This window comes from Osmerus mordax, chromosome 1, assembly GCF_038355195.1.
Source record: "Osmerus mordax isolate fOsmMor3 chromosome 1, fOsmMor3.pri, whole genome shotgun sequence".
NCBI lineage: Eukaryota > Metazoa > Chordata > Actinopteri > Osmeriformes > Osmeridae > Osmerus > Osmerus mordax.
In genome coordinates, this window is record NC_090050.1 from 12,456,752 (window position 1) to 12,469,014 (window position 12,263).

The following is a 12,263-nucleotide window of genomic DNA, read 5'->3' on the forward strand; positions in this document are numbered from 1 at the left end:
CCATCATGAATAAAAGAATGCCAGTAGAGCCTATCGCAGTGCTCCAGTGTCTCCTCCCACAACGTACGCCAAAGTTGGCCACTTAAACTACTTCCAACCAGCAGGCAGACGTTATCAAAACTATAGCTGACCACTAAGTATATCACGGCAAAGAACTGAGAAAACCTTTGCCCACTTATACATTTAAGTGCAAGGTGTATCCCCCTCCCCTTGCACATTTCCCCCACACACATACACACACACAAACCTTATCCGAAGCGCTCTGATTTTACGCCGACAAGTAGTGAAGAATATCAACACCTTTTCCCCCTGGAGGGGTTGAAAATTGACACATTTATCTGTCTGGGACTACGAGGTTGTAGTTTGTCATCTTTGTGCCTTTGAGGACATTTTGTATCAGAACTGCATCCGTGTATCTGGACTTTGTCAGAGTGAGAACTTGGTTTCACCAGACATAGCCCATTCGTCGTTTCTTGGGTAGCTAGAATGGCTACTTTACCAGGAACGGTTCCTCGGATGATGCGCCCCGCGCCAGGCCAGAATTATCCCCGCACTGGCTTTCCACTGGAAGGTAGGCAATGCGATCTTTATTTTCCCTGTAGATTTTACCTGCAAACAAGCGATCATCCCTTTGGGAATGGTTATTTTGTCTGTAGCAAACTGTACAATTTTTTTGTAAATAATTGTAAATATTTTTTTAGCTAAACAACATGCACCCAAACATCGTGGCTTTACTGTGTGGTTAGTTGCTGGAGATGGTTACAATTGTATTCATATATTTTTGACGAATTAACTGCATGTTTTTTTCTTAGTTAAAAAGAAGGAATCATTGTCCTCTCTCTTAATCCAAATTCAGAATCATGAAGCTGTGCTGATGATAAGTCTCCTAAGACAAACGTGTAAGCACATGCGCGGAAGAAAGATGCATTTGTATTTGCATGTGTTTATGGAAGCAGTTGCTGCTGGTTTTAGAAAGTTCGTGCTCAAGTGTTTTACACGAAAATGCACAAAACCACGTAGCTCGCAAATGACTCAAGCTCCAGGATTTGTTGAAGTGTCCTGGCGCTGCAAATGGAAATAATATACACAGCAAAGAGACGGCTCAAAGGATCACATCAATATTTGTACAACATGACTAGGAATAATCAAGTTCGAAAGTGCCACACACTTTAGATCCTCTTGAATACTAAATTGGACAGTTGAAGTGCTGTGTTCCTCCACAGACACATCCTGCCTTGACAGGCGGGCTGAATGAGTTTGGCATGATTTTCATCTGCAAATGGACGGCTTAATAGCAGGCCTGCAGGTCTGGGTATATTGTGTATGTGATTTTAAGCATGGCACATTATGCAAGAGTTGTGGAAGAAACTTTGTTTGTGTGATTCATCAGTGGTCATCGTTAATGTTGACCTGCTGTTATTTATGCTTTATCAATTATTATGAATGAGCCGGAGTTGTATGACAATCAGGGCTATGCAGTAGGCTATAGCACAGCATAAGCACATAAATACATGTTTGTATCATTATATAGGTTGTATATACCTTATCTGTACACATATATATCAGCATGGTATCGTTTTTGGCAACTCTGGTGGCCCTTCATTGAAGACAGCAAACAGCTAACAAGCATCCTCTTAACTCTCATAGGAAATGTATATGTGAAACTCAAATCAGTTATAGCTTACGGCCTGCAACACGTGTTCTATCGAACAATAAAAGTATTGTTGAGATGTTTATTGTTTGTCATGGAACAGTGTCAACCCCTCTGGGCCAAGGGCGCGTGAACCAGCTTGGTGGAGTGTTCATCAACGGGAGACCGCTTCCAAACCATATTCGACACAAGATCGTGGAGATGGCCCACCACGGCATCCGGCCCTGCGTTATCTCGAGACAGCTGCGGGTTTCTCACGGTTGTGTCTCAAAAATCCTCTGTCGGTACCAGGAGACTGGTTCGATTCGTCCCGGTGCTATAGGAGGCAGCAAGCCCAGGGTGAGTAGACAAGGAAGAATGTTTCACTGCAAACGCAGGCTGTAGCCTAATGCGGCCTATAGCCTAGATGTTTTTTAGGCCCACCATTGACTACATGCATACATCATAATCCTATATTGTGTCACTGGGTTGTGGTAAGAATGCGGTTTCTTGCATGGTTTAAGTTAACTTAACTTTATGAATAGGCCTGCTTTTTAATTTAAGTGTTAATTCCCAAGGAATATTATGAAAATGGACACTAACGAGCAATATAATAAAATTTGACTAATATCATGTCTTGTAGTAAATTACCATGCAAGGTGTTTTGAACTGCCTTTCTTTTTTGTATTCAATCTACAAAAAAAGCAAGTAGCAACACCCGACGTTGAGAAGCGGATTGAGGAGTACAAGCGAGAGAACCCGGGAATGTTTAGCTGGGAGATCCGGGACAAGTTACTGAAGGACGGCGTGTGCGACAGAAGCACGGTTCCTTCAGGTGAGGCTTCATCTGGTAAGCAACCTTTCCTTATTATAAGTGACTAACCCCTCTATTTAAAGAGACAACGTGCAACAAATAGATAATTATGTTACCAAGATGATTATTTGCAGGTAGCCTACACCATGACTCTACATGGACAGGCACTCTCCTAAATAGTTCTTCGACGCTTGCCCAAAAGTACAGGAAATAGACATACAAAGAATTTCCTCACGCACTTTGGATATTCGATAGACTAATTTGGAGTTCTGTTTTGTCATCATCAGTGAGCTCCATCAGCCGAGTGTTGAGGGCCCGATTTGGCAAGAAAGATGATGAAGATGATTGTGATAAGAAGGATGAGGATGGAGAGAAGAAAACCAAACACAGCATAGATGGCATCCTTGGTGACAAAGGTAGGTCAACAACATATAAACACGGCATTAGTATGTGATGTTGTTATTGTGAAATTTGCTCTAATATTATTGCAATGAGTAGGCTATTATCCTGCTTCTACAATGACAATTATTTTAATTTTAATCCTATAGCCTATGATGACATGATTTTATAGCCGATATATTTTTATATAGGCTATATTAGTCATTATTGTCATGTTGCTTTTTCTGTTTTAGCATATAGTTTATACTGTCACAAGGTAATAGGTCATGGTAAATATTTATAAACCACGGCTACTTATTTAATGATCATGTAGGCACACTAAGATGCTGGTTTTTATGGATCTTGTATAGCCTATCGTTTTCAATTAGGCATCAAACGTTTTAAATGTTTGCTTGTCCATCTCTTGGGAAATTCTCACACATGCACGGTAAATTTAAAGAGCCTTGGGTGCATTTATTCCTGCTTTAAAATGCAGCCAGTATTTACTCAATCACTCAATTATTTATGTGAGCCCTGACGGAAGGTATTTAGCTCCAGAAAATTAATTTGTGTAGCAAATTCCTCTCGCTCTCATTTAACGACCACTCTAAACGACAGCTGACAGTTGACCCGTTTGACAATCAATGTCAGTTAGACAAACCGCCCGACAGATTTAAAGGAGACCAGTGTCTGCGTGACGGGAAACTTTAGCCAGGATCGAGTGTTTTGACTAATAGACGTTTAATCTCAGTAGGCCTACTTGTTTAATTTAAACACAAAAAACAAGTTGTCTATGGTTCACTTTATGAAAGGGAATCTATGATATTATTATAGGCCTATATTAAAATGTGAACTGGAGTGCACATTATTCTGACATAGCCTGCTGCGCGTTTCTGGTTATTTTGCTATATGCAACTATAGGTTATTTTAGAATTAAGAGTAGGCTACGTTAGTTAATTTAACGTGTTCAATAAGATTAATTTGTGCCACTTTACCACAGCCGTCAAGTGCACTCTATATGTCGTTGACAACACGGTAAGAGAAAAAAAATCTAAGAGCTTTGACAAACCTTTCCTGAATGAGACAAAGGTTGTCCTTTAAGATGATCAAACATGTGTGAATAGGGTTTAGATAAGAGTTCACAAAAGCTTTTTTTCTGTAAAAGACACTGCCAGCCCCCTTCAAACTTGAAGATGAACTTCAGTCCCAAAACCTCTCTTCTCTATTGAAGCTTTTCTAAAGTGAAGATTCCGAGGTACAAAGGCAAGTCCTAGAAAGCACGGCAGCGAAAAGGAGAATATAGGCTTGTCCATTCTCATTCAAAATCCCGCAAAGAGAGAGAGAGAGAGAGAAAAAAAACTTTGTACAAAGGGCAAGGGAAGATATAAAAGGAAATGAATTATTCAGTACACCCCGCTGTTAGATAGTTTTGTACTATTATAGAACAGTCTGTTGGAGCAGAATGAGTATTTGATGGTGCAAAACGGTTCTTTCTTTTTTCTAAAAGGCTTGTGTCCATTTAGAGGTCGAATTGTGTTTCTTAGCTGCATGCAAACACCAAATAACAAATGGAAATGGCCCATAGTTTACGCAAACAAATACTCACAATCCCTTATTCGTCTTCAATTCCAGCAATAAGAAACATTATTACACAGTTGTTTTGTATTATATAGCGAACGGTGCAATTACTTTCCATTGGCTATCGTTAAGGGAGCCGCTTATGTTCTGTACCGCGGTTCGAGCTCTACAGACATTTTTCGGTTGGCTATACGTAGGCTATGGGCAATAAGCTTTCAATTTCTTGAAACAAGATTCGTTCCCTCCGCAGTTTACCAGGCGGCTGCTGGCATTTCTAATAATGTTAATACTTATTAGAGTGATGAAAACGGTGACTGCTGAATAGGCGTCTGTGTTCAGGGAGGGTGTAATAGCTTACGGGCATGGTAAGAAATGTATTTATCCCCAATCAAGCCCTCACTCTCTGAGTTTGAGGCACAAACGTTATGTATAAGAGCTTTAAAGAAGATTAAGTAGAGCCTTTTATTTCTGTTTCACTTTCATCTCAGTACGGAGCTCACAGTGGCTCGCTCCAGGCGCAAATTCATGAGATTTTTGGTTCGCTTATGGTGCTTTTCAGACTTCATGAGTATTTATCTATTTGTTTATTTTTGTATTTTTATGTAGGCTACTATTTTAGGTTACAGTAGCCTAAACATAGGCTACATCCTCGGTAATCTGACGTAATTAAACACATATAAAGAAATGTTTAACTATACGCCAGTATGCTAAATATATTTGCAATATTGAAACGTCAAGGCAATATTGTCACGTCTATGGATCCCAGTTTTGAGTTTTTCTCAGTATCCTTAGATGGCGTGGTATCCTTTTTGAAGCTCATGGGTAGCAACCGCAGAATATTCTGTAAGGTCAGGAATTCCATATACTCTTTTGCAATAAGGACGCAAAATTGTCGGGTCACTGCTGCTCTGCTCAATGCGCCCCCTGTGACATGGAAACGCAGAGATCGCTCTGCCAAGTTTAATTAGGCGACAAACGGGACACAAGGTTGTGCCATGACAAAAAGTCACACGTATGCGCAAACCTGGAGATGCTTTGTAAGACTGGCTAGAGACAGAGAGAAAGAGAGAGAGAGAGAGAGAGCAAGGGAGGGAGGGAGATCGTCTTTAGGGACCATCTGCGGTGCTAAACCAACAAACTGTCACCTGTGCGCAAGGAGAGATGGGATGCGACAGGCGATGGACACTTCAACAAATTGGCGGATTACCTAAGGTTCTCCATCTAATCAAACAGAAGCCTGATAGGATTTCTTGGCGTTGGAAGGGATAATGAGGGGACGATGAAGAGGTGCATAGGTGAGCCAGGCCATCCGAGGCTTGAGGCTTGGATACTATGTGCATATTCAATTAAATGACCATTGACACTGCTCAAGATTTAGGCTAAAGCCTGTTTCCAACATGAAGAAATATTACTCAAACGATAATGTATAGGCTACGAAACATTATAGCCTATATTGAATGACGCACTCAGTTTAAAACGCACTCAATTTTGGGATAAAAGGTTAGGTTGGCGTAGGTCTATATAAAATCGTAACAAATGTCACGAAGTTGATCAAGGAAGATAATTATTTGTAGCCTATGTTATTCCACCCCCCCGCCCCCACACACACACACCATCACACACGCGCGCACGCACACCTTTCCCCTTCATAAACAAACACGCGCACTCACGATTTCCAAGTGTATGGAAATACTGTATAATGTAGCTATATTCCGGGTCTAAGGCTGCGCTGAAAGAGAAGGACAGGGGAATGAAGCGAGAGACCACTTCAAACAAATCCATCTGGAATAGTGTGTGAGAGAGATTTAGTGAAAGTATGGGGAAGTTATTTAGCTATTAATAACGTTTTTTCCTGAGGCATTGAGAGCAACTCCATCTGCACTTTCTCACAGCTATTGGGCTGGGTTGAAATTGAGGAAGACCCAAATGTTGTGCAGAGATAACATACCCATCATAGCCCAGACCCTGCGCTGTGCTTCACTGCATTAAACTCGGATTAACCTCCACTTTCCCCGCATCCCGCTCCAGACTCTCCGGTATTAACATTTATGTATTTCTCAGAGAGCTGAAAAGACTAGCAACACATTATCAATAGTAATATAAGCAATATGTTTTATTATTATTACTAATAATGTTTACATTAATATTTAATATAACAACAATAATAATAGGTACTACTGCTAGCCTACTATTTAACAAATGAGGCTATTTTAGTGTTGTTGTTTTTTAAGTGCACTACAACAATTTAATGCTAAATGAATTCAAACCAAAATAAATTCAGAGTAAATCCTAAATGAATTGCATTAATGCAATAATGTAATAAAAAAGTAGGCAATATATAGCCTAGAAAGAATATTATATGATAAGGCTAATGCAACATGTGGAGAGATACTGGAGATGGACAGAGTCTATATCTTATTAACTGTCACCCCTCACAAGTGGTCATACATTTAAGAGTACAAAACCAGAGATTTACAAGCATAAAAACATACTCGATATTTTAACTCACTATTCATGAAATACACCGTGAAGGTTATGAATGCATTTTATTTTAAAATCGTTGGCACTGAAAACCTTTCAACATAGCCTAGTTTAAAAAAACGTGTCAAAGCCATTATGAAAACGTGTCTAACCTTTTACGAGTAGCCTACTAAATAGCCACGTCTGGTTTGTGACAAGTGGACAAGACTATTTACGCCTTCGCATATTTTCTTGTTGATGAAAACCCTTCGAATTTATTGCAGATTTACTATTTTGCATGTGTGTCATTCCCCAAGCAAGCAACGCCATTCCGGAAAGGCATCTGCCTCCCTGGTAGCCTGTACGATTTATGAACAACACATACGTCAAAGGAAAGCAGGCAAGGCTATGACATGTTAAAGAGATAAAAGGAAATTTACACGAGCAATCGAATGTCCCGATTCGTTCTCTCCTCGGTAGTGAGCAATTATACCAGCGATTGGCGACCTGTGAACTTTAGGGGGACCCTAAATTCGTCATGTGGGGGGATTTTGGTTTAGAGCACCGTAAAAATAGTAGACACAAAACCGAGAGTGGAGCCGTAATGTAGCCTATAGCTAGATGATAATAATTAAAATCCCCGAACCTTTTTCTAATGATACATGCACAAGATCATTTATAGGATATAATAATAATAATTATTATTATTATATAACTGAACGACATCAAGGATTTCGAGCCTGTCAATGATCTATATCGTGTGGAACAAGTCCAGGATAATGTTTTTTTCTTAGACATTGGAATTGCTATCAAATTTATAAAGACAGTTTGCACTCCATTAGGCCGAATAACTAAAAATGGTTCTTGTGATCATCTCGTTGAGCTATTTGATTGTTAATATTTTGACAGGCTTGCTTTATCACATTCCACAGCATGCACCCTGCAATTTACTGTATTTTGAGTATTTTTGAGTTATTATTGTAGAAATAGGCTACAATGACTCTAACCAGATAAGATACAGTCTGCCAGCAGGCAAGCACAGTGACCTGCACACGGTAGGCTACCAACGACCGGAGCTCAAAAACTCGAACGAGCGGGAACGATATCTTCATGCTTCATAACGTTTTGCTGGATAAGGGGGTCGAAGAATTTTGGGGAGATCAGAACCATACGAGACAAATTAAAGAGGAAGCAATGCCCTCAAGGCCTCCTCTCACTTAATGTGTTCGAGTGCAGGAAGTCGCCATCATTTCTGCCTGTGTACCATGGCGCCAATTTTCACAAGAACTTTTCGTGACCCTGAATAAAGCCAACAAGACTGTGTGTATTTTGTGTTAGTCTATAGCGTTGGCATGCCTTTTGTATTTCACATTCACGAAGTAGGCTGGACACACACACATGTTTCGTCAACATCAAGTCAACATATTAACAACAAGTGGTTCATAAAAATAAAAAAAAACGTAATTTTATTTAGGCACATCGATACATTGGCCTAGGCCTAGAAATGACAAGGAAACGCATTGGCCTCATTTAATTTGATAGAGAACAAACCCTATGCGTCTAGGCTGATTTATCATGTTCAGTTGAAGAAAGAAGATGAATAGGCTACATTTGGATTAAATATATAGGCTATGTGAAATTACTGTAGGCTATACAGTAGGCTAGAACGAATAATAACACTAACAGCAACCACACCAACAAATATGATGGAATTGATTATTGTTTTAATACCATGAAGAGTCCTTCGTGTTAGAGGCCTATATCTTATTATTATGGTTGTCGTTATTTTCGTTTTTTACATGAACCCTGTTTACAGTTCTTGATAAACGCTCAGTTAGGAATGAGAATAGGGGTCTGACAGGAGGGTCCCCTGTGACCATGACTCGGAAATCATAACTTCACCAGCTTTTCCTTTTCTGAAACTAACTCGTTGAACTTGTCAGATCTAATTACGGAGTTTAAACGCACCAAGTGCACCAGTGGGAAACAGTCGGCGGTCAGGTCGCAGTCCATGCGGCTTTACAGCCTTTGGGGAAGACGTGGGGGATGAGCAATTTGGTTTGACGTCGGGGTTGTTGAATTGGACCGCTCACGGATTTTTTTGTCCCCCCCTTCACACGGGCTTTTTTTTTTTACACAGTTAGCCGCATGTCAATTATGGCGCTCATTTCCAGCAGGCTAAACAAGGCGGCTTGCGCATATGGACTGCAGCACAGTGAGTTCTAATTAGGTATGAAATTAATTACAGCAGACATCTATTAAGGTCTTTAAAGTTTAGAATGTGTTTTACACAGTTGAAAGGTATAACAGTGGATTAATGGCTTAAAACCAATATAACATTTTTATTGCATTCGGTTAATTTGTTCTGCCTGACTAACAGGTGTCACCCTAAGAAAACCTAGAATCATAGAATCAATAAAAACAGGGTTTTTGACTTCACTGTCCTATTTTTCACGTGTATAATTTTTACAGATAATATATATTTAAATTATGTGTATGCATCATTTGATAATGTGAGGCTTCCCTTTAAAAGGCATTTGCATTGTGGTGCGTGTTTCATCCACTGTCTTGCTTTTTCTCTGTCTCTCTCTGTCAGGAGAAAAACTGAAATTTCGATTTTCTACAACAATCTCCTCCTTTTTAAGTGTATTCGTTTTAATTGAATACCTTTTTTGAATACCATGTATTGGGATTAGAAGCCCTCTGATGTCTGACAGCCAACTCTCTCCATTGTCCACCAAATGGCCCCTAGAGAAAGAGAAGAGAAAAGGGGAGGGGGGAGAAAAGAACCTTCTGTTATTTTGTGTCCTGAGACTCTCTGCCCGGGCTATTCAAGCAGGTTGATGAACTCCTCCAAAAGTTTATTAAGAGGCCGAAAACAATAAGCACTAAAGCCTGTGGGCGCCTGGGCAGACAGTTTATAAACTAGCTGCCATTGTGCCTCCGAGGCAGATGCATGAATACTTTTGAATGGGGCCTTCAAACTGACAGCATCAGACTGGACAGAAGCAGTTTCTAAGCATGAGAGGAGAGGAGGAGATTTGCAGAGGAAGGGGCAGACTGAGCTTGAATTGCTGTCATAGTCACAGCTACTTCTCTACACCGACTGTACACATACAGTATCCATTTAGTTGTGCAAGTATATGGGACTATGACAGTTGTGTGTGATGAAGTCATGATTTCTGAGAGCATAACAGTTGGTATATGACTTTTTGCATCGATTAAGGCAGTCTCACAATGTATGGGTTGCTGAAGTTAATTGTATGACCATGGAACTACTTGGTTTCAATTAGAAAATATCAAATATAACATTTAAGAAGTTAATAAATTGCAGAGGCTATTTAATCAAAATAACCCAAAAGGTTCATTACAAGATTTTCTGAATTTATATATTTTTGCAACAATATGCAGCCCCCTCTCTTTCTCTAGTCCCCCCACCCACTTCTTCTTTGGCTCTCTGCCTCCAGACATCAGAGGGAGTCCAGTGATTTGTGACCCCAGCGACCCATACTTAATCTGGCTAAAGACGCGGAGCATCAAGCTCTGAGCGCTGCAGTCCCCAAACAGACCAAGCCTGCTCTGGCAGGTGTCAACATTAGCAACACAATGTGGCCCAGTTCCACGGCCCACACCCCAGCGCCACACTCAACCTAGAGTATGTGAGGCTCTCTGAAAGAACGCATAAAGAGAATGGGCAGGGAGGGGAAGAGGGGGAGGACAAGAGGGAAGATTACACTCTCAGACAGCTATTAGCAGGGATGAGGCTTTTCTAAACAAACAAAAAGAGAAGACGATCAATACTGTGTTAGTTTACCAAGTGGAGTCTTCATGGCAGTGGACTGAGTATTTATTTTCTGCATTGTATTGTTTTTCTCGACTTACTCAAACGTCTCTGGGTTGTATTGGCAATCCAATTTAGTCTGGGAGCCTTGGGAGGACCATTTCTTTCTCTGGCCAGTCCTCTGTTAATCGTCTGTCTGCTCAGCCAATGTGGCCAGTTCATTCACTAATGTGAAGCTGTAATGAATTGTGGTTGGTGAGAATCAACTGCGATAGCGGACAATCACCGACCTGTCCGGAGGAAAGCAGCACTCACAGGTGACAGGGCCCCACAGCCCCCTGGGATGGTCCTCTCTCTCTCTCCCTTGCTTTGTCTCTGAAACTTTCCCTCTCTCGCTCACTCATTCTCCCTCTCTCTCTCCCCCTCCCTCTCTCATTAGGCCCAGGTGTCGCTCTAAAGAGGGGAGAGGAAATAGGCAGGGAATGAGTTGACATTTAGACTGCTCTCGAGTGGGTATCAGTCTTGACAAGAAAAGCAATGTTTTTTTAAAGGTCCATTTATTTCCCCCTCAGTGGTGATCCTCGACCATACCACCAGCAGAGACAAGGGTTCTCACTGGAGAAGATTAGTTTCAAAGGTGTCAGTGTAAACCAACCCAGGCTATAGTATTGAGTATTGAATGAGAAGAATATCATTTAATTGGTTGTTGCCCTCTTCCAGGCCCCTTGAAAACAAATAGAAAGCAAGTAGCCTTCTGCTATTTCTGAGTGTTTTCATTGCACCAAGAGCCTCTCGAAAGTTGAGCTGCCACCATTTCTCTCGCTATCAGGAATTGATCAAACTTTTGTTGATGTTGTGAGTGTAGAGGTGTAAGGGGTTGATGTGTGTTTAGAGGGTGCTGAATGGATTCCTGTAATCACGTATCAGCCAACAGATGAACAAATCAGTAAAAATGACATAAATAAAACCTCATGAAAGCATTCATGTTTGGTTGCGATAAACAAGCACACACTGACACACCCAGTCAACTGCTGAGCGAACAAGACTGGTTGACAACCAGTGCCCCTGTGCTCATGTGAGCCTGCAATAAAGCAGTCCTATATAAGTTCAAGTTCATTGGAAATGATGACAAGACAGTGGGGAGTAGTCCATAGGGAAGGTATTAAACCCATAGCCCCAAGCCAAGGGAAGAGGTAGAGGCCATGAGGGCAACTTTATATGGAGTGAATTTGCTTTCGAGTCATAGATAGTAGTAGCATAGCCACATGGTTCTAAACCACGTCCACAACTGAAACATGGCGCATGCAATTAATTACACAAATGACCTGTGAATCTGTGAGCGGTTATAATATGTTGATGTCTGTTTTAATGGCGTGTCCATGCCTCATAGATCGTGAGCCCGGGCTAAGCATGCATGCATGGCTTCTTAGATTCCAGATGAATGAAAGCGCGCAGCAGACGAAAGACTGTTTATGATCTAGTTAGACCGAGCACCTGTCTCCCGACTGTTGCTACCGGTCCACTTCACCGTCAACGCTGGGTGGACTGTGTTTTATATGGAAGCATGCGTTAGGAAGCGTTGCCAGGAAAATGAACAGCTCCCAACTTTTAAACCAGGATTT

The 12,263-nt window shown here is 41.0% G+C and overlaps 1 protein-coding gene across 3 annotated transcripts in view; it reads left to right on the forward strand.

Annotated features, from left to right (window-relative positions):
- Nucleotides 1–486: 486 nt before the first annotated feature.
- The window catches only part of pax7a (paired box 7a), a 47,255-nt gene continuing 35,478 nt past the window's right edge, over nucleotides 487–12,263 (forward strand). For 2 of the 3 annotated variants that reach the window (XM_067240032.1, XM_067240113.1), the window contains exons 1-4: nucleotides 487–571; nucleotides 1,755–1,990; nucleotides 2,336–2,465; nucleotides 2,732–2,860. In XM_067240032.1, the coding sequence (XP_067096133.1) occupies nucleotides 487–571; nucleotides 1,755–1,990; nucleotides 2,336–2,465; nucleotides 2,732–2,860 (580 nt within the window). Of the gene's footprint in view, nucleotides 572–1,754; nucleotides 1,991–2,335; nucleotides 2,481–2,731; nucleotides 2,861–12,263 lie in introns of all 3 variants that reach the window. The other variant, XM_067239946.1, reaches the window with a different exon arrangement.